Source organism: Elgaria multicarinata, chromosome 3 (genome assembly GCF_023053635.1).
Source record: "Elgaria multicarinata webbii isolate HBS135686 ecotype San Diego chromosome 3, rElgMul1.1.pri, whole genome shotgun sequence".
NCBI lineage: Eukaryota > Metazoa > Chordata > Lepidosauria > Squamata > Anguidae > Elgaria > Elgaria multicarinata.
In genome coordinates, this window is record NC_086173.1 from 37,935,920 (window position 1) to 37,958,362 (window position 22,443).

The 22,443-nt window shown below is 45.0% G+C and overlaps 2 protein-coding genes across 4 annotated transcripts; one reads left to right on the forward strand and one right to left on the reverse strand.

Moving 5' to 3' along the window:
• LOC134394479 (zinc finger and SCAN domain-containing protein 31-like) lies at window positions 1-7,347 on the reverse strand. 3 transcript variants are annotated; one of them, XM_063119980.1, is made up of 3 exons: window positions 6,474-7,347; window positions 3,294-3,417; window positions 1-1,337 (listed from the first exon to the last, which is right to left on the reverse strand). In XM_063119980.1, the coding sequence occupies exons 1-3, from the start codon at window positions 7,173-7,175 to the stop codon at window positions 349-351; spliced, it is 1,815 nt and encodes a 604-aa protein (XP_062976050.1). In that variant the 5' UTR covers window positions 7,176-7,347; the 3' UTR covers window positions 1-348. The 3 variants fall into 3 exon arrangements, with proteins under 3 accessions (XP_062976050.1, XP_062976051.1, XP_062976049.1); XM_063119981.1 differs by having other exon boundaries at window positions 3,312-3,420; XM_063119979.1 differs by having other exon boundaries at window positions 3,294-3,420.
• Window positions 7,348-16,868: 9,521 nt separating this feature from the next.
• On the forward strand, window positions 16,869-20,748 carry RPS26 (ribosomal protein S26). The gene is made up of 4 exons (XM_063119982.1): window positions 16,869-16,972; window positions 18,641-18,818; window positions 19,583-19,713; window positions 20,640-20,748. Exons 1-4 carry the CDS (start codon window positions 16,970-16,972, stop codon window positions 20,673-20,675), a joined length of 348 nt encoding a protein of 115 aa, XP_062976052.1. The 5' UTR covers window positions 16,869-16,969; the 3' UTR covers window positions 20,676-20,748.
• Window positions 20,749-22,443: the final 1,695 nt, after the last annotated feature.

Here is a 22,443-nt window from a genome sequence, read left to right on the forward strand (position 1 = left end):
CCAACAAAGACAACCTTGGAAGAGGTTTATCCCAACCGCTGCATGCAGAGCAAATGGCATCGTCTCCGCTTCTTCCAAAGGTCATTGTGACAGCAGGTAGGCCAGCACTGTGAAGGAGGAAAGGACAAAATCATTCCTCCTGTCCTTTCTCTCTAGAACTTACAACTCCAGTGACAAAGTGCTCCTGCCCCCAGCCCTGCAACGTTCGTAACAGCCCAGGCAGGAGATGGCAAAGGACAGGTGCTCCCATGACCAGTTTTAGTCAACACCAGAGGAAGAGGGGAAAGAAGCATGTACCCTACAAGATCTTTGCTCTCTCTCTGTGCTGCAGCGTGTGAGTGATGGGCATCAGGAGCTGGGAGAGTGAATCAAACCGGACTCTGCCAGATTCTCCAGTTCTTCTTTCTCCTGCTTTATCCCATGAACCCGGAACTCACTGTTTGCTTGCAGCTCGCTTTGCCTGGACTCGCTTCCTTTGGGATTCTCTTTCGAATGGCACTTCTGATGTTTCACCAGCACTCCCCTCTGCCTGAACCGTCTCCCGCACTCAAGGCAGCGATAGGGTTTTTCCCCAGTGTGGATTCGCTGGTGTGTAATAAGGTCAGAGAGCCGGGTGAACCTCCTCTCGCACTCCTCGCAGGGGTAGGGCTTCTCTCCTGTGTGGATTTTTTGGTGCCTCGTAAGGTCAGAAGGGTAGGCGAACCTCCTGCCACACACCTTGCAGGAGAACGGCTTCTCCCCTGAGTGGGTTCGCTGGTGCGAGACTAGATTGGAATGCTGGATGAACCTTTTCCCGCACACGCCGCAGGCATGAGGCTTTTCTCCCGTGTGGATTCTCCTGTGGGTCGTGAGAGAGGAAGAGGAAACAAACCGCTTCCCGCAGTCAGTGCAGGCGTAGGGTTTCTGGCCCATGTGGTTGCGCTCGTGTATCTTCAGGGCTGACTGGTGGCTGAAGCATTTCTGGCAGTATGAGCAGCGGTAGGGCTGCTCCCCTGAATGGCTCCTTTGATGGCTGACCAAATAGGCCCGCTGGCTGAACGTGTCTCCGCACTCGGAGCAGATGTGGGGTTTCTCCCCTGAGTGGATTTTCTGATGTCTTGTAAGGTGAGAGAGCTGACTAAAGCTTTTCCCACACTCAATGCACAGGTAGGGTTTTTCTCCTGTGTGGACGTTCAGGTGCTTCGCCAGGTCTGAGGGCCGGGTGAAGCTTTTGCCACATTCGATGCACAGGTGAGATTTCTCTTTTCTTTGGGTTGCCTCAGATGCTGGGGGTACTTCCTCCTCCCTGGATTCCTGGTAGTCATGCTGTTCCTCAGCTCTGTCCGTGAGATTGGCACCTACAGGATGAGGAACAAGCCACAATGTTATTCTATGGGCCAATGCTCAGAGGTAGAGTAGGAATAGGAACTCTTCACTCCTCTAGCCTGAATCACCGCTACAAGAGAGCCTTTCGGTTCCCACATAACGAGTGTGGTGATCCATGGGACATCCCCTGGCCATGAAGCTAGGATTCTGTGCTAAAACTACCAAGAATCTGGAAATAGAAGGACCAAATTTCTCAATTTTAAGAATGATATAAGTTCATCCCCAAAAATAATTTGCATGTCTTTTGTGAATTGTTTTGTTTTTAATTTGATTTAGAGGTTGTTTGGGGGGCATTGGTCCTCAAAGTGGCCTACGATAATGTAATGCCATGCAGCAATTAGTATAAAAAATACTATACAATTAAAAATAAAAAGTAAAACCAATACACAAATTTAAAGTAAGAGAGCAGCCAGACAAAGATACAATCCAACTCTGGTCTCAAAACACTTGTTGGAGCAGATGAGTTTTTACCATCTGCTTATCTTCGACTCTAAACCAGTGGAGCTCTGCAAAGAATGGCATTACAGGAGCCCTGTGGCCAGCTCACAGGCTGAAGCTGTAGTACCATGTTCCTGTGAAAGTTTCCAAACAGTTTCCAAATGGCCCCATGGACAAAGCTTCATAGTAGCGAAGTTGAATTACTTCATGCAGTGAGTTCATGCAGAAATTGAAAATCTTAGAAAACAAGATAAAATTCTGGGGGAACTGCATTGGATAATTCCCAGTCTTTCAGCATCGCTTCCTGTAACCACCTTGAGAGGCAAAGGTTGAACTATTACAGCACTCCCAATGGTCAACCCACACAACTTGTCCGGAAGGATACTGTGGCATGGCGTCTCAACATTAAGGGGGGGGAATTGCACCAGGCTTTTTTTCTTGGGTCTGTCCACGTTCATGGGCTGCTTTAGATGACGATCAACGGCAGCCACATGATTTGTAATTGATAACTTTGCCTTTGGGCAATGCAACATAAAGTTCAATGAAACTGCGTATCTAGTGGCCATGTAACAGCACAATGCCAACTTCACACATTGGGGATATCCCATGAGAATTTTAAATAGTGCATTATCTCTGATCTTTTTAAAAGCAGGATTATCGGGAGAAGGTGCAGGAGATGTCCTGGAGGTTGAAAGGGCCTGCAAACCTCCGTCAGTGGCCAAGCATGAGCGTGCAATAAATCGCTCTTGTACGGAAGCTCTATATGCAGGGCCGGTGCCAGACTATTTTGCGCCCTAGGCAATGTGAGCTACTTTCACCCCCACCCCACCCCCCAAAGCACCAACTTTGATTTTTAAGAACATATGTTACCTGGAAAAAATAAACACAAAACTTGAAACTGCTAAATTTATTTTAAAGTGCAAGAAATACGCCATGCCAATTATAGCAAACAAATTGGAAAGGAATGTCGATGGGTCTAAAATGCATTATTTAATAGGAATATCACCTCCAGATCATCCCTCTCCCCAACTCACACACGTGCGCGCACACACACTCAGCATCACTCACGCCAAACAAACACACGCATGAACACATGCATTCACTCAAAGACCCCACGATGCACCCCATTCACCCATACATTCTTTCTCTCTCTCTCTCTCTCTCTCTCTTCCAGGCGCATTCCAGAAGTCCGAACGTGGAGCCGCCCCACCCCCACCCCAGTGTCCCTGGCTTTGCTTTGACTGGGCAGGCGCGGGGCGCCTTCTCGCCCGCTCAGGCCCAGCTGAATCCTCGGGCCGGACCGGCTCACAGCCAATGCGCATGAGTGCTGCACTGTGCCCGGCGCCCCTCTGAGCTTGGCACTCTAGGCGGCTGCCTGAGTGGCCTCTATGGTAGCACCGGCCCTGTCTATATGGTGGCTGTAGGGACCAGCCCATAGCTGCTCATCAGGAATGGTGGAGGGTAATAGCTCAGGCAAAACGCACCCTTACCCAATGAGCAAGCGTTACCATTATCTTGCTTCCTGGTCTCCCTGCCAAGCTGCCTCTGCCCAGAATCCAGTGGAACTCTCTGTGCTTCAGAAAAATCCACAGCCACCTCTTGGAATGGCTCAGGCTGCTGAAACAATAAAAGTACAGTTCACAAAGAGGATCAACAGTAAAGGGTGTACTTGATGGATATACAGTATACAAAAGGCATATACAAAAGGCTTAATCTCTAACATGCCAATTCAATGGACCTCAGGTATACATCTGCCTGTGTATGATCCTGAAGAACTCGGTAGGAACGCTCCTGCCAGTCAAGATTTGACTGCACTGGGTTAGATGAGCACCATGGTCTGATTCAGAGTGGCTTTGGATATTCTCAGCAGGGCAAGAGGAGGCTCAAAGGATGGGACACCGTTCCCCAACCTGGCACCCTCCAGATGTGTTGCAGTACAAGTCTCATCAGCCCCAGCCAGTCTGAGGATGATGAGAGGTAGTGGGAGGAGGCGTAGCTCAGGGGTGGAGCACCTGCTTTGCACGCAGAATGTCCCAGGTTCAATCCCTGATGTGTCTCCAGGAAGGGCTGGAAAATTCTTGCCTGAAACCCTGGAGAGCCATTGCTGCCAGTCAGTGTTGACACTACTGGGTTAAATGGACCAAGGGTCTGACTCAGTATAAGGCAGCTTCCTATGTCCCCTATAGCGAGTGGCCCTATGCTGGCTGGGATGATGGGAGACAGAACATGAAATGCACAGTCTCTGCTCCAGATGTTCTAAACAAGTGTGGGAAGGTGAAGCGCAAGTGTTTTTGTATTTGTGTTTTTAGACTGTTGGTTGTTTTATTACGCTTTTCATGGTTTTAATTTTTGTGAACTGCCCAGAGAGCTTCGGCTATTGGGCGGTATAAAAATGTAATAAATAAAATAAAATAAATAAATAATAAAGTGAATTGTGCCTCCTCTTCCTCAGCTAGTTTCAAACACCCACAGGCACTCTCAGTCTCCTTCTAAGTTTTAGGAGGAACAACAAGATTGGTGGAGATACATGAAGCCATATTTCCCACCACCTCTCAATACTCATGCCAAGCATCTCCAGACTGCAAGTGTGGTATTTTTCACTACATATTGAATTTCTATCTATTATGGAAGTGAATCCATTTTTCTGGCATGGTGTTGTTTATCTTTCTTGGAAACTGCACCTCCCAGCTTTGCAAGGATGTATTGCATTTGTATTTTTGGAGTGGTATGCATAGAGTGTTACAATTGTAACCAGTTTTTAAATACCAACATGTGATTTCTCCAGGCTGCAAGGGAATGAACAGTTTGAGATAAGCGCTGAGACGTGACTTTGATGGATCTTGCCATTAAACCTATGCACAATGATTTGACTACCATAGGCAGTATGTACATGTGAGCATGCCCCAATCTTCAAAAAGATTCCATGACCAGCAAGAAGGACCTCTTTGAGAGTGTAGTGTGGCTGGTGGGACATGACCAGTTTCCAAGCAGGGAGGGGGAAATGGAGCAAAACCCCTCCTCCCTTTGTGAAGGTCACCAATAACCAAAGACTGGGTTTGCACAACACACTAACCCATACACAGTGGTTGAGTGTATGGTTCTTGAACCATGGATTGTTTGTTGAACTGTGGGTTAGCGTGTTGTCTTAACCCAAGACATTTCTGCATGGAAGCTTGTTAACTATGCAGTGTGGCTTATTTTTCACCAACAAGCCACCTTGCAAACCCATGGTTTATTGTTCAGCTGTTCAGGGTGGTTAACAAGACACACTTCATGGTTAACAAGCCACCCTGCAGAAAATGTCTTGGGTTCAGACAACATGGTAATGCACAGCTCGACAAACAACTCACGGTTTAACAACAACCCACACTCAACTGAGTGTGGGTTAGCATGTTGTGTGAACATCCCCAAAGGCTCTGAATGGCTAATACAGCCAATGAATAAGAAATTACAATGGCAGTGCTTTTGTTTTTTCTCACTTGATACACTGCTAAAACTTCCTCCTGAGTCACCTCCTTCACATTGCTGCCTTGGACAGCGGAGGCTACAGGGTACAGTCAGGGAGGAGAGAAACGGGTGATTTTTGACTGATGGAGGACATCAGGCAGGCCAAAGACATTTTGCTGCCTAAGGCAAAGGAAGGCAACCCCTTCCTATGCCATGTACAGAAGCTGATGAGACTGGCAGCTGAATCTTACGTCAACATGCTGACAGGGCAGCGTTTTCCCATTGTACCTGAGAGCAACTGGCTAGCTTAAGGGATGCTGGGCAGGCACATGGGACACACAGACCTGTCCTCCTCCAAGAAGTTGCTGCTGCTGTCCCACCCCAGCATCTGCTGCCTGAGGCAGCTGCTTTACTCTGCCTAATGACTGATGCTGCTATATAAATAAATAAATAATAATAATAATAATAATAATAATAATAGGGCCAGCTCTGAGGGACGTTTTCCTTTCTCCTCTGCATCCCCATTGAGAAATCAAAGAAAGTTAATGGGCCTGCTCACTACCATACAACAAAACACTGGTTGATATAATGCACCCTTCCCCAACCTGGTGTCCTCCAGATGTGTTGGACTACGACTCCCATCATTCCCAGCCAGTATGGCCAATGCTTTTCAGGTTACTACATTTATTTTCATGGCCCAGCTATGTATATTTTCCCCATATTATTTCTGTTCTTTCTGAATTCGAAACCTAGCTGGATTATCTAAAAGTTCAAGTTTCACTTCAAGAGATCACTAGTAGTCCTGGAAAATAATTGTTGAATATGCTCCATAGTTTTCTGTGGGCCTTAGCACTTTTTAAAATCCATATTTTTCCTCCAATGCAATATTATTATAGTTATCCCCAAACCATACATAAATACATCCTGGGAGTTGCAGTCTCAACACATCTGAAGGATATCAGGTTGGGGAAGGCTGATGTAATGTGTAGCAAGCACCCCTATTTTCTTTTTCAAAATGTTGAAAGTTACCCCAACAAGTTACCCTGCGGTACCCCAACAGTGGCGTTCTGTACGCCGCCCTGAGATCTTAATGATATAGGGCAGGATACAAATGTTTTAAATAAATAAATAAATATTCTGTTTCATGCAGACAGAGAGAGAGAGAGAGAGAGTCCATATTCTGTGCTCAGCAGCTGTCTTTACCCCAAATTCATCCCACTCACCTGTTCTTCCTGCTGCTCGCTTTCCTGCTGCCTCAAAATGAAGCCTTCAGCCAGGGCAACAGCTTGGGCACAGGTCTCCGGGCTACGCTCCCTGACCTGACTTTGGATTTCCTGTGGCAGGATGGTCAGGAACTGCTCTAAGATCAGCAGCTCGATGATCTGCTCTTTCGTACGACTCTCTGGCTCCAGCCAGCAATGGCAGAGTTCCCGCAGGTGGCCACAAACCTCCCGAGGCCCCTCAGCCTCCTGGTAGCAGAACTGCCTGAAGCGCTGGCGGTGTATCTCCGTGCTGGTGGAATTTCCTTGCAGGAAGACGGCTTTCACCTTCCCATAGTCTATTTTGTCCCTGACATTCAGGCCGCTAAACACTTGCTGGGCTTCTGCGCTGAAGGCTGGCATGAGCCGGGAGACACCATCTCCTCTCGGCCACTGGCAGGCACCAAACACACGCTCAAAAGTGACCAGGTCATCCCAGGACGTCAGTTCTGGCAGCTGTGGGCTTCCCCATCCTGAGGCAGGGGACTGCACAGTCTTCAGGAAATCCTGCCACTGGGATTCCAAGCGGTGTGGTATGCCCTCCTGTTGCGGTACTGCCCAGCGAGGTAGCTCCCGGATGATCCCAGACGGCATGGCAAAACTCTCTCTTCCTGTTCCCTCCATTCCCTCTGCTGGCCTGGGCCCTGCTGCGACCTGCTTTTCCATTTTTACTACTGGACACCGCCTCTTGTAAAATGTTTCCTGCACCTGGAGACCCAGGGCTGCTGCCTCCGACAACTATTCAGCCATTTTGTCTCTCTGGAGACAGACGTATACCCACTCAAGTTCCACCACCTACCCCCCACTTCTACTGTTTCCTCACTTAGAAGCTTTCCCTATACTACGTTCTGTTCTGCTGCTGTTAGCATGCAATATGCCCCTCTTGTCAGCTCACAGACAGCATAGGTTCAAATGGTGGGGCCAAGGCATATCAGTGACTGGGCCAGAGTTCCTGTTCAGTTACCCAGTGCTTGTTCCTAAGAAGAGAAAGAAATTAAATGTCATTTATGACAGTTATGTTCTACCTTTTCTCCAAGGAGCTCAGGACAGTGTATATAAGGTTATCAATTTCCCCCTCAAAATATCCCTGTGAGAAAGGTAAGGCTGAGAAGGAGTAATTGGTCACCCAGTGAGTTTTGTGGCTTCTCTTGACAAAGTGGCAGATAAGTAGGGTATTTTGTTTTCTCTAGGCCACATTAGCATCAGGTATATGACACAGCACTACACATTTATGTATACACACTGTGTACTACAGAACAAAGTTAAAATACATGGGACAATAGAAAAAGTGTGAAAATTGCAGCTAGTTTTGCTATAGCAACAGAAAAATAAAGCCACTATATGAATCATAAGAGCAACAGAAAGATACTGTCATTGTTATATAAAGATGTTACACTTGAACTTTAGAAAATATACAAAAGTGAGAGGGGGAGTTAGAGAAGAAACAATTATATTTAAGCCCTAAATCAGTAGGATATGATGAGTGATGATTTATGCCTAAGCTAGCATTGCTCATTTTGACTGATTAGCTCTTCTCTGCCTAAGGCTCTTGCTTTTGGGCTAAGAGTGAGGTACACTTCTGGATTTAATTAATTTTATTTATCATTGCATATCTAGTGTAAGAGTTGGGAGTCTGAGTTTATTACTCATTTATTTATTTATTTCGATCTGTATCCCATCCTTCCTCTGTAGTTCTCAAAGTCAAATGCATGGTATTCTCAAAGCAGCCTCCCACCAAAGGTTCACCAGACCCACATTTCCTCAGCTGTAGAGATGGAACAGCACAAGGCATGCGTGTCTGGACAACTGTCTGGTTTCAGAATCATCTCTGATCAGAGTTATGTAGGGCTTTGGACCAGGCCTGTTATTAGGCATAGCCAGGAAGCCACCTCGGGGAGCTGATTTTGAGTGTCATTAAAGGGCAGCAACATTGGTAGTAATTTTTAAAAGGATTTTGACTCCCAGGGAGAGGCACTTGTGGGATTTTCTGTCTCGAGTACCAAAATAACATGGCACCCTTGAACACTATGAACTTAATTTGAAAGGGTGGAGTGTCATTTGCTGTTCCGCCTCAGGCACCAAAAGTATCTTGCATGGTGGATTGTTCCCAAACACACTTGTTTAGAGGCGGATAGTGCTAAAATGATATTCCTGAATGGGTTTCATAAAATAAGATCCTAACCCCTGGAAGGAGGCAAGTGGAGTCTGGTGCAGAGTTTGAAGGAAATTGAAGTTGTTTGGCTCAGTTAAGTGAGTGGGCAGAGGCCTGGTTCAGATAACATGCTAAACCATGCTGCTTAACCACAAAATGGTTAAGGGAGTGATGCATTCCCTTAACTATTTTGTGGTTAAGCAGCATGGTTTAGCATGTTGTCTGAACCAGGCCAGGGTGCTCATGGGTATGTTGGTTAATTTCCATGAGGGGATATTCAGTGCATTTTTTAAAAGGTGGTCCTGAGGAAGGGGAGGGCAACCACTTCCTAAAAACCGTAACCCATCAGCTGGAGGTTCCGTTTTCCCAGTTCCAGACATGGGAGTGCAGGCTTTGACTACAGAATGAGGAAGAATATGAACTTGCGCTTATGGGAAGAGACCACAGCACAGCAGCAAAGCACTTTTTGTATGCAGAGGGTCACACAACAGTAGGGTGACCATATGAAAAGGAGGACAGGGCTCCTGTATCTTTAACAGTTGCATAGAAAAGGGAATTTCAGCTGGTGTCATTTGTATATATGGAGAACCTGGTGAAATTTCCTCTTCATCACAACAGTTAAAGCTGCAGGTGCCCTGCCCTCTTTTAAATCTGGTCACTCTGGTATAGCTCCTGCATTTTAACTGTTGTGATGAAGAAGGAATTTCATCAGGTTCTCCATATATACAAATGACACCAGCTGAAATTCCCTTTTCTATGCAACTGTTAAAGATATAGGAGCCCTGTCCTCCTTTTCATATGGTCACCCTACACAACAATGCCTGTTTATTTGGTGCGATGCAAGCTGTTGTGACTTTGTTGCTAGTTTTCCTTTCTGTGATTGAGTGCCCCCTATTGTTGTTTTGTACGCAGAAGGCCCCAGGTTCAGACCTTGGCTTCTCCAGTTAAAAGGATTAGAGAGAGAGCAGGTGATAGCAAAGGCTCTTAACTGCCTGAGGCCCTGGAGAACTCTGCTGCTGCTCAGAGTAGACCAGAAATGTTGAACCTCTTTCAGCCTGAGAGCTCATTCCAGTAGTGGGCAGGGGAAAAGGGGGAGGGCCAACCCCACCCCCCACCCCAAAAACCCCAATACCCATATGTTTTACCTTAAAGCTCTTATTGCCTCCTAAATCCTAGGAGAAGCATTTCAACCTTTTAGGCTGGAATGGGTAAATGCACAAAAGCCTAGAAAGCACTAAATGATTGACATTGGTGGGAAAGGGGGTGGGGCCAGGGAAAAGGGGCGTGGCCGTGTAGGAAACCTCGGAGAGGTTTATTCTGTTATGATCCAGGCAATATGTCCGGTTATTATTTTTAATTATTATTATTATTATTGCCATTCTCTAGGAACAACACATGGCAGAAGGTGTCTGCCAAATGAACGCACAGATGGGCATTTTCCCCTCTCCACTTCATTACAACTGCACACATGTTGAGGTGGGTGCGGGGAGGAAATAATTATCAACGTTGTTATTCAGCCTTTGATAGTGGCACTAGCGATAAAATTTCCTGGACGGCTACGCTGGGGCAGTTTATCACTCCCAGACATCGACTGAGCACCAGGCGTGTTGCCTGAATATTTCTGTAGCAGGGTGATTTCTTCTTTAGGGATTATTTTTTTAAAAAAAAGCTATAGCAGCTCCCAAAGAGTAGGACCGGAGCAGAAGGAAAACAGAGGTGTTATTGTCCGAGAGACCAAGAGCAGACTAAGCATGTAGATGCCTTAATCGGCTCAGGAGTTAAATACGTTTCTGCAGAGCAGCAGCAGCAGCACGAGCTGGGAGCTTGCTCGCCCTTCTCCTCCCGCCTCGGCCCTCCCCCATAAAGCAGTGGGACCCACCGGGGCTCCCCTAACAGCCCCCACTCGCCACCTCGAGCCCCACGGACAACGTTAGGAAGCCAGTCGCTTGCCAAGTTAGAAGTTTGTGTATACGTGTGTATCATGGAGCCTAGCTATTTCCCCACTTTCACTCCCCACCCCTAAACTAACAAGGTCTGATGGACTCTTCCCCCCTCCCCCAATTTGCAGTGACTGGCTGGATGCGGAGATCATAGAGAAATTGGGGGGGGGGGGCAGAGGGGGGAGGAAAACTCTCAGAGACTAAACGAGGCGGGGTGTCTGATGGAAGAAACCTGCAGTTCCAGCTGGAAGGAGTTTTCATTCAGGGTTATTCAGGCAGAGAGAAGGTCCCTCCTTTCTCCCCACTCTACAAATAAACAAAAACTCTGGAATGTTCTTCTCTTTTTGGTCGCGTGAGGGAAGAAGTGAAGCCCACAAGGTCCCCTTTCCTTTTCTTGTTTAATTTAATGCATCCGCGAAGCTTGGGTCGGGCTTGCTTTGCTGCTGCAACCGGGTGGGGGCGGAGGGCTTGCGACGAACTAGCGACGCTGGACAAAGGAAGCGAAGCGGTTCCACAGCACAGGCCCCATAGAAGCGCCACCCCACCGCTCGCATAGAGCAAAGCCGTCGTTTTTCCAACTCCGTAAAGAAGAGGCGACCCCCACACACCTCCACGTTTCCCCCCACCCCCGCACCTACACAGATCCGTGTGGAACAGGGAGCGAGAGAGCGACTCCCCCAGTCACCGCGCACCACTTCTCTCCTCTCCCAGCCCTCTCCTCTCCCCCCCCACCCGGATTTTGGTCTCCGACTCCGCCTGATTTCCCCCTCTCCCTCCCTTGTAGCTACATCAGCTTCCCTTTGCCCAGATGCCCCTTAAACTCACCGCTCCCCACAGTTCCTGCCTCCGCGCAGACCCCTGAGGATCTCGAGCCCTGCAGGCAATCCCCCCACCCCTTAATAAAATTCAAATCCCGAGGTTTTTAATCCAGGGCGGAGCAGGATGGAGCCCTGGCTATTGCATCGCCCCTCTCGGCTTCCTGGGCCTCTCCAGGGCTTAGCTCTCACTCAATAGGACTAAGCCGGCTTAAATCCAAGGGCTCCTGTTTAACTGGTTTGAGGATCGGGCTGCCAGTCAATTTAACTCTTGACGCGTTTCAGCATTGGGGGGGGGGGAGGAATAGTTGAGGATGACTTTATCTCTTGGCAAGGCGAAGTATCCTGGCACTGCACAAGCGCCAGGCTCTGGCTTGCAAAGCTAGACTCCTTTGATGCCCATTGCATAAAAAATAAAATTCTCTTTCTGGTGCCACCTTAACCAAAAGAGCCAAAGCTCACACTGCTAAGCATTTCAAAAACAATAAATCACAATGCCGTCCACTCCTAGATTGTGTCATGCCTAATCGCATAACCAAGCCAGACCAGAGATACAAGTTGCTGAGATGGGTCTTGAGAAATGGGAAATGTCTGTCCCACCTTCTGGCGTGCATGCTCTTATTGCTCAGCTGGCATCTCTTATACCAGCAGTTCCCTATGTGTAAAATAGTACAGAATACAGGGGTGAGAAAAGGGTATATGAAGCTTTTACGCAGTGATCAAACTTATCAGTCTCTATGCAAAATAATAAATGCACACAAATCTGACATCAGGAACCAGAGAGGGGAGGACATTTCAACCCCACCACCCCAAGACATTCAGTCAATGACCTTAAGGTGGCCATTCTTGAACAAAGGAATTTCAAAGAGAGATGTCAATATAAAATTTCTGAATTACAATTCATCAAGAAATTCAACTCTATTTCCTACGGTTTTAAAATTGCACTATATATGTCAATCTGCTCACCATTGCAAACAACATTTTGTGATCGGCACAAAATGACTTTGTAATTAAGGTAATTATCACTGTCTGTACTTTTTGCATTTCATTTTCCTCTGACAACATAGTTTACATCTCCTCTCCCACCCATTCCAGAATGCATACATAAATCTGCCAGTTTGAGGTAAACCCTTCATGCATCTGATGTAGTGGGCAGTGTTCACGAAAACTTATGCCAAAATAAAATTGTTAGTCTTTAAGGTGGCTCAAGACTTGTTCTTGTTTTTGCTACAAGAGACTAATATAGCGAAAGAAATGTTAGCCACTGGGGATTTAAATCAAACAATTTAGGGACATAGCTGCACTGGGTTTCTGTTACTTTAAAAGTGTAATGAAAGATTCTGATTTTGACCAGTGAAATTTCAAAATGGCCTGAAGCACTGGCGTAGCTTAGTAAAGAAAGAAAATGTCCAGCATGTAAACCATAATACAATTTTCTGAATTAAAACTATCTCATATTTAAAGACAACTCAAGGAAAGTCTTTCAACTCCTCCTCAAAACATGTCAGTTCAGATTTTGGTGAATTGCTAAGGAGCAGCTACACAGGAGAAAAACACCTCCCTGCTTATGCTGGATGTGGTTATTTGGCACATGAAATGATATTGTTAAAATGACATTCTCAGTTGCTTTTAGACAGGAATGGGCAACCTACAGCCTAATTTTAAAAGCCCTCTGCAAGTGATCAGCTCAGACCTCTGGCAAGAACAATCCACCCCACCCACTTTGGGCTCTGGCCTTGTTCGCTGCTGACATGCAGTCCCCAACAGATTACCCTCAAGGAAAAAAAAAGGATTTGAGAAACTATTTATTTATTTATTTGTTACATTTCTATACCGCCCAATAGCCGGAGCTCTCTAGGCAGTTCACAAAAATTAAAAACATTCAAAGTATAAAACAACAGTATAAAACCATAATATAAAATACAATATAAATGCTCAACCAGATAAAAACAGCAGCAATGCAAAATTACAAATTTAAAACACCAAGTTAAAATTTATTTATAGACTGTTAAAATGCTGACAGAATAAAAAGGTCTTCACCTGGCATCTAAAAGCATATAATGTAGGTGCCAAGCGAACCTCCTTAGGGAGCTCATTCCACAGCCGGGGTGCCACAGCAGAGAAGGCCCTCCTCCTGGTAGCCACCTGCCTCACTTCCTTTGGCAGGGACTCGTGGAGAAGGACCCCTGAGGATGACCTTAGGATCCGGGCAGGTACATACGGGAGGAGGCGTGGACTGGCAGCCAATGAAGCTGGAAAAGGACTGGCATGATGTGGTCTGTTGTGGGCACCACCACAAAATGGCTCCCATGGAGGATGTGACTAGTCACATAATGGCTGCCATGAGGGCCTTGTTTATCAAAAGAGGTGTGAGGAGGAGAGAAATAGCGAGGCTAGGAGTGGAAACAGCAAGGCAAAAGGGTAGAGGGGAAAAGAAAGAATGAGGCTAGAAAGGGAGAGAAAGAAAAAGGCTAGGGGTGAAGAAGGGAAAGAAATAGCAAGGAAAGAGGTTGCGGGGGGGATAACAAAACTATGGAGTCTAGGAGTGGGGAGAAAGTGAGCAAAGGGGAAAGGTCTGTGTGGGCAGAAGATTGTGTGGAGTGAGAAAGCAACTCTTTGCTTCTCTACCTGCCTACCAACAGCTGATCTGCACTAGGTTCAGGAATAAGAAGAAGTACCTGGTGCTCTAACGTTTTTCAAGGTTTTATTTTTATAAAATTGGTGGGGTGGTGGCGGCACGGAATGAAAAACTTTGTGGGCACCATTGGAGGTCTCCATGGGTGCTATGGCGCCTGTGAGTGCTGCATTGGGGAGTGCTGCAAAAGGAACCCCATCCAGCGTGACAGCTTCCTCCCCACACACTTCCCCCCTCAAGTCCCATCCCTTCTCCCAAGTCCCCAGATCCTATCCTGTTCCCCAGAACTGAAAATCTTTTATCTCTGATCAGCAGCTGAAATAAGGGGTTTCCTCTGAATCCCCACCCCTGTGCTGCATTTATTTATTTATTTATTTATTACATTTCTATACCGCCCAATAGCCGAAGCTCTCTGGGCGGTTCACAAAAATTAAAATCATAGTAAAACAATCAACAGGTTAAAAGCACAAATACACAATACAATATAAAAAGCACAACCAGAATAAAAACCCTGCAGCAAAATTGATATAAAGTTAAAAAACAGAGTTAAAACAGTAAAATTTAAATTTAAAATTAAGTGTTAAAATACTGGGAGAATAAAAAGGTCTCATTTAAGCTTTTTAAAAGAGTCCATTGGTGATGTTAGTATTTTGGGAATAAATCTTGGTGGGGGGGTGGTGCAGTGTGATATTGACATGTGAAAATGAAACAAAATTGTGTCTTTACACACACGTAAACTGTATCTTCAAAAAGACACCCCTTTTATTCCAGAAAACGCACACATCTACTCTTCATATTATCTGCTTGTGTGTACGACACAAAACCAGTATAACTATTCTCTTCTGCTGAACTACTGGGAATATAACTGTGACTTGCGTACAGCATGGGTTATGTTTATACATCTGCAGTGTTATCCTAAATCATGAAGGCTCATCCCATGCTGTTAAGAACATAAGAAGTGTCATGCTGGATCAGACCAAGGATCCATCTAGTCCAGCACTCTGTTCACACAGTGGCCAACCAGTTACCTATGTGAAGTCTTATGTTATTTTACTGAAATATTTACAGCAATATAGGTGGCTCTTGGCTAATGCCTATACCCATACCAACATAGTCCTACTCACACTACAACCCACTCTCAGCAAACACATAAGCTAGGGGTGCAGAACTCAAGCCCTGAGGCCAAATCCGGCCCTCTGGGGGCCTCCACAATGTCCCACCCTTTCCCGCAAACTAATTATTATTTAGAGGTTTCCCTGCTTTTATGTAGTTTTTTTCCCATTCCAAGAAACTGAAATGCCTCTCCTTAGGCGTAGTTAGCGGCAGTAAGAGCTTTAAGCTAAAAATATACTGGTATTCCTGGTCATACCCCTTTTGCCTTTGGCCCTCCTCGCAGCTTTTCCAAAATGGAATTTGGCTCGTTGGCTGAAAGAGGTTCTGCCCTCGTGACATAAGGCAGGATCACGTTTGTCAGAGGGGGCTATCGTTACTGTAGTATCATTCACGCTTATATGGTTGTACCAGTGCATACCCTGGGTGCCCAGCATCAAAACAAATGCTTTGTAGGCTTATGTCACTGCTACAATTCTTGTATCCTTATGCACTAATCCAGCAGAAACTGTTTTCCTAGAAACCTATGATTGTTCCTCCAGAAGGCACAGCTGCATGGCAGAGTTAAGTATATTGCTAGGGAGACCTACACCCAACAGGCCTAGCTAGTGTTCTATGCCCATAGCACATGCTCCAGAATCTTGTGCAATATGAAAGGGGTCCACATTAGATCTCTGCAGACAAAACTAATGTAATTTTTAATGGTGTTTTTTATTCTAGTATTCTATTTGTTCACCACTCCAAAATCTTTGAATAGGGAGTGGCATATAAATATTATAAATAAATAAAAATAAATCAAATTATTTTAAAATGGTTTTTAATCGTTTTTATCAAGTGTTATTGACACTTGAGTGACATTTCGGTAGAAAGGCAGTGTACAAGTCAAATAAATATTTAATAGGGTTCCTGAGGGCAGGAAGTTCAAGTCTGAAGCCATAGGCTATAGGAAGGATGAGTCCCCATGTCCATCTCTGGACCTGTGCAAAATAACTCAGTAAACTAAACTGCTGGGTAGCCACATACCTACATGAACTGGCTTTTAATAAACCCATTTTTAAAATGAATGACCTGCTTTTTCTATGCCTCCTGGGTGGATGCTCTACTTTCCTCTTCATTGTTATGGACAACTACAGCAGGCCTGAATCACAAGTGAAGCGTTTGGCTAAAAGTCAGCTCCAATAGATTTCAAAAGATTTTGTGGTTCCAAATAGAAATTAATATTGTTGCTGCAACGCTTGAATATTAATATATTCTCATAAAACTCATAGAACAACTAAAAGCTAAAACCTAAACGAGAGATGAAAGAGGGGAACAAAACTACACTGGTCCTGCCGGAAGCTCTACTAGGCATTACGACCATGTGCTTCAAGGAGAAAATGACTGCTGCCTCTCCCTGCATGCATCACCTAGTAAGATGTGGGGGGGAAAAACTACATCTCCCTGCATGCACCTCTGCATCAGACGCAAGAAAGTTCATCCTTCCCTCCCCCGATGCATTCTGGTAGACATCTGAGCGTTTAATTTAATAACTTCTTCGTGGAAAATAATCCTTCCGCAAAGAAGGAATATAGTTCCACTTATAAACGCCCGGAAACCGGAGTTGGTGGCCGAAATTGGACTCAGACCTTTTTTTCTTTCCCCTAGGAACAACCATACTGAGATGGATACCTCCCCATTAAGACTCTTCCTTTAGCAAATGTTTTTAACCGTTGGCGGAAATGTGGTAAAGCACTTCCGCTTGGCGGAAGGAAATTATATAAGGCTCGCAGGGAGGGAACCGGATCCTCTTTCGCCTCCTCAGCGTCGAAATGGTGGGTACTGCACGCGCCAGTTAGCGGGCCGCAGATCATAAGGGGACATAAAATTAGCGCCCTGAAGTACGGGACCGGGCTTGGTGGGGTGTCGGTGTCTCGTGGGAATAATATAGAAGGCGGGGGCAGTTATTCCTAGGTCAGGATATTCGCATCCTCTTTAACTGGGCTTGGGGGTGCTCGTATTCTTCTCCTTCGCAGTATCCTGGGTCTCTTGCGACAAATGCCCCCCTCTCGAATTGGTATAACCCTCCCAACCCCCCGTGGAGTTTGCTAAATGGGTCGCTCGCTCTGACCCCCCCCCCCATCGGCGTGTTGGGCCCGTCCTGAGTGTGGCGCGACGCCGCCCGCACGAGACGAGAACCCGCTGAAGAGGGCTTAAATGGCGCTAGAGGATTTGAGGCCTGCTCCGGGTCCGTAAAGATGCGGTATTCCAGGAGAAGAAAAATCTGAACAGCGCAGTATCTTACGTGATGGTTTAAAACAATTCCATTGTCTCATGTCGGCCCTCATCACGGGCCTCCAAGGCGGCTTATAAGATTAAACAAATTTAATGTGAAACCCACGATGGAGCATTTCAAATGGATAGCTCCCGAAAGTGCTGTTGCTGCTACTTGGAGAAGCCAAGGAGTGGTCTGAAGGCACATGACGAAGACACTTCTGTGAATTTTAAGCAAGGCTGGGTCTGGTTAGTGCCTGTGAACATTGCCTATGGAAGAAAGATAGGGCAGAGAAGTATAAAATAAATACAATCATAACAAAAACAAACTGCATGTTGCCCATTTCTTCATTGTATGGATGAAGATTGGTATTCTCTTTCTATATTGAAACAGTCCTGTTCCTAAAAGGCACCTCTGTTATCTTTCCAAAATGCCATATATTAAAATAGAGGCACTATGAGCATTTGGTGGTGTTAGGACAAATTATAAGAGTATAGGAACACACCTCATGGGTCACACCAAATGTCTATCTAAATCAGTATGTGAATTTGCATTTTATGTATACATATTTGTGTATTTTGACTCTTCTAGTCCCATTTTCCTTTTTAAGAAGAAAAAAACAAAGGGGGAGAAAGTGATAATGATGCTACTGCTGCAACTTAATTTAGAATGGAATGTGTAGAGCTTGTGGATTCTGATTCATAAGAAAGAGCACGGCTTAGTCAAGCCAGGGTCCATGTAGTCAAGCAATCCCAAGTAAGACATAAAAGCCTTTTCTCATTATTTGTTCCCACCATCTTATCATCAGAGATAAATTTCCTTTATAACATTGAGGTTCTATTTAACCCTCACCATGTCATGTAGTAATGAATTGGAAGACCAGTGCTCTAGAAGCTCACAAACAGTGCGATGATGGAAGTTGGAAGAAACAGCTCTTACTGTTCTTTTGTCTCCATCATCTGATTATTGGAGGTGTACTGAACATGCAGGCTTAATTTTTAGGGTAGCATTAGGGATCTATGCTAATGCTGTTGATAAGCAGCTACCTTTGTTACTATTTAAGGTTTTTCTTACTATCCTCCTTTCCTCTCATGGCTAAGTTAATGTGGCCACATAAGAAGAAAGATACATTTGATGACATTTCCTTGCCTTTATGCCTAGAGGTGATAGTAATGCTTGTGTTGGTTCTCCAGTACCTTGACATTCCTTTGTAAATTTTTGTCTCTAGACGAAGAAGAGAAGGAATAACGGCCGTGCCAAGAAGGGCCGTGGACATGTCCAGCCTATCCGCTGTACCAACTGTGCCCGATGTGTCCCCAAGGACAAGGCTATTAAGAAGTTTGTCATCCGAAACATTGTAGAAGCAGCTGCAGTCAGAGATATCTCTGAGGCAAGTGTCTTTGACTGTAAGTATCTTTTACCACTACTTTTAATTTGGCATTCTACAATCCTAGAGGGGCTGGGACAGAAAATTAATGATGAAAGGTATGATGTTTAATGTTTGAGATAGGTGGAATGAATACTGATTTCACCTTTTGATCTTGCGTTCTTCTCAGAACGGAGAATTTAGAATTGCAAGTGATCTATATTGTGCAGCTGGATCAAAAGGAATGTTTTGAATAAATGCCATCATATTGTGTGATATCCCATCAGCCAAATCCAGCGGTGTTTATGGGTGTCTTAATCTCCACTGATTCACTATCCAAAAAAAGCAGAAGGGGAGAGGGTAGCACCAGAAGTGGAAGCCGAATGAGAGGCAAGCCTAGAGTTTGAAAAGCTTGAAAAGTTTAGTTTGGCAGTATTAAAAAAAATGTGTACCCGATTAATTTTGAAATTAGAAATAAATTATGATTAGAAATCTTTAGGGATTGTGTGATCTGAGATCCTTTTCTTGCAAAGACAATTCTTTGGGGCACCTTACCCTGGAAGATGCTAAAGGAAATGAACTTGAGGTAAAGGATATTAGAGCCCATTTTTTTAATATATATTTTATATCCTCATCTTCCTTGGAAAGCCCAGCAGATTATGAGTTTACCAGGTAGTCTTCCACCCATTAAGAAACTTGGGAACATTGCCTTTGGTGCAACAGAACTGAGTTTTGACTTTCTATTGTGCAAAAAATAACATGTCTGAGTACTTCTCACACTATTGTCCCTACCTTTCTCCCCAGCGTATGTGTTGCCCAAGCTCTATGTGAAGCTTCACTATTGTGTTAGCTGTGCCATCCACAGCAAGGTTGTGAGGAACCGCTCCCGTGAGGCCCGGAAGGATCGAACCCCTCCACCCAGGTTCAGGCCTGCAGTAAGTATATTGTCAACTTGTTTGTGCTGAACATAGATTGCTACCATTAACCAGAAAACCCCTCTTAGCGTGGCTGGTGGAGCACCATCTGCATTGGAACGCCTTCTTTCTACTTTTATATGCAATCATGTATTTTTATTGCATGATTATCTAAGCAAATTTCCTGAGCACAGAAAAGGAGGACTTGCCTTTCTGAGATATTCTATCCTAGAAAGGCAAGGAATTGAGTTGCTGCATATGTGCTTTTGTTGGTTCATGTTCTTGATCCCCCGTGCGCCATGCCGTTTATTTTAGATAGCGTATAAAGTCCTGTGGGTGGGTACTATATAGGGATTCACAGATTCTCAATACTAAGCACTTAAAATCAGACTAGATGCCATATATTGATAATCATTCAGGTTCACAATCTAAGAAGAAACAAGACACACAAGAGGAGGGGTTGGAGATAGAGTGGAACCCAAGCACCAAAGTGTTGTATGATTAGTCCTGTCAATGAGTTGTTGAACCACAGAGCACCTTATTGAACCTGATAGAGGCTGCACTCATTCTTTGTCCCACGAGGCTGCTGGATTGTTATGTAGCCCAGTCCATGCGCATAATGCTTTATAGAGTGACTAAACCTGGCGCTCACTAAGTGCCTGACCTTAGTTCAAGAAGAACTATGCGGCAGGGTCTTGCTATTTACTGTTTTACTCTGTACAGCACCATGTACATTGATGGTGCTATATAAATAAATAATAATAATAATAATAATAATAATAATGACTCCATAGGGGCATGGCCAGCTCTCCAGACTGCCTCACTGCAAGCCTATATTGAATGTGTCCTGAAAAGTAAATTGGGTACTTGAGAGCTGTTGCCTTTCTATAGATATCAGTGACAAAAAAAGATTATTATTCTCTAACACAGCTTTCCTTTTTTTCCAGGGTGCTGCACCAAGACCACCCCCTAAGCCTATGTAAGGAGATGGTTTGAATGATGTCAGTTTCTACTGTTGACTCAATAAATACATTTACAGATGGTCTGTTTATGTGATTGGGCTGTCGTCTTGTTGTTTTTTAAAAGTGGTGGGCTTTAAAAGTGGTGGGATTGGGATACATGTTATTTGGTGTGCTGTGGGGGAGAAATGAGATCAGCAGTAAGTACTACACTGTTCTTTCTGCTTCCTTGTCCTGTGTGAAGAGGCCTCTCCATATTTACAGCAGTAGTAAGTAGCTTTTGAAAAATAATAATACAAAAAACTTGAGGATTGTGAAAATAAAGGTGTGCATCAGCAGCATGCAGTTCGGCCCCTTCCCACGGCCAGACCGTCACTCTGTTCTTTTCCTCTGTACTTCTTGCAGTTGCTTGAAGGAGAGTCAGACTGGGCCATTCCAGTCTCTTTCTCTTCCAGATAAATCAAATCGGGGAATCTCCTCTTCCTGGCACACATGGTGTTTTTTGTTTTGTTTTGGTGTTCACTCTGCCACTTGAATTGGTATGAAGGAGTAGGGTGGATGGAAGGGCTTTCCCCTTCAGCCCCATGTTCAGAGTGGCTACTGTTAAAGGCAGTTGCTAGCCAGTGTTGTAAAGGAACCAGAATACATGGCTCAAACAAAAGGGCACCATGATTCCTTTGTGGCCTTCTAGCAGGACATTCATACCTCTTTTAAAGTTTTGGTACTAGTGTACAAAGCCCTAAACAACTCAGGATACCTGAGAGAGTGCCTTCTCCCTTACCAACCTGCCTGATCACTGAGATCATTGGAGGGCATGCTCCTGGTGGTTCCACATGAACCTATGGCCTGATGGGAATCCACCAGGAGAGGAGCCTTTAGTGTAGTGGCCCCTTCTCTGTGGAACTCACTGCCCCTGCAGGTCAGGCAGGTGCCAGCACTGGGCTGCTTCCGGTGCCTCCTGAAAAAAACTCTTTCAAGAAGCCTTCCTCAACTGACTAGCCACTGTTTTTTCTGGTTCCTTTGTTTTTAAATTGAACAAGTTTAATTTGTTTTTTAAATCTTTTACTGTTTATACTTATGTTCACTGCTCTGGAATCTGTTAGATAATTGAGCAGTATATAATTATAAATTATTATTATTTGGGTTAGCCCCACCTGACATAATTATGTGCTCAGTTCTAAGAGGCCATACATGCAAGAAGGATATGTTTTCAGAAGCAGAAGTGTAATACAGCATGCCTTTCCAAATACAACCCTCCCTTGGAATCAACAACCTTTGCAATGGACTATAAACAAGAAGCAATCCTGTCAAGCTAATTGTGGTATGTTAAACTAATACTTCAGAAACCTGTGTAATTTGGTATAGTCCACGATTTCAGTTGCTAGTACTCTGGTTTGTGGAGAAGACTGAAGCAATGGCCAATGTGCTACATGTTCAGAAGTGAGAGAGGGCATGTGTTTCCCTTGATTAGAGACAAGAGGATTGTTTGGCCTTTTTAAAAAATTCCCTTCCGCCTGTGCGATGCTGTTCCTGTGGTGGATGGGCATGGATGGATTTCACCTCTAGATTTTGCTTATGGGATATATTAGTTGCACAACTGCAGAATGTGTGCTTTGATGGCAGAATATGGTTTAATACAGAGGTATGCACCAGTTCTTCAAATTGGAATATTAACTCCTCTGCTTTGATGTGTGTTCCGTGACGTGTGCACACTCACCTGGGAGCAACTTAGGGACATAGGTGACATCAGGAAGGAGCACAGGCAACCTGTTCCACTTCTTGATGGTAACAA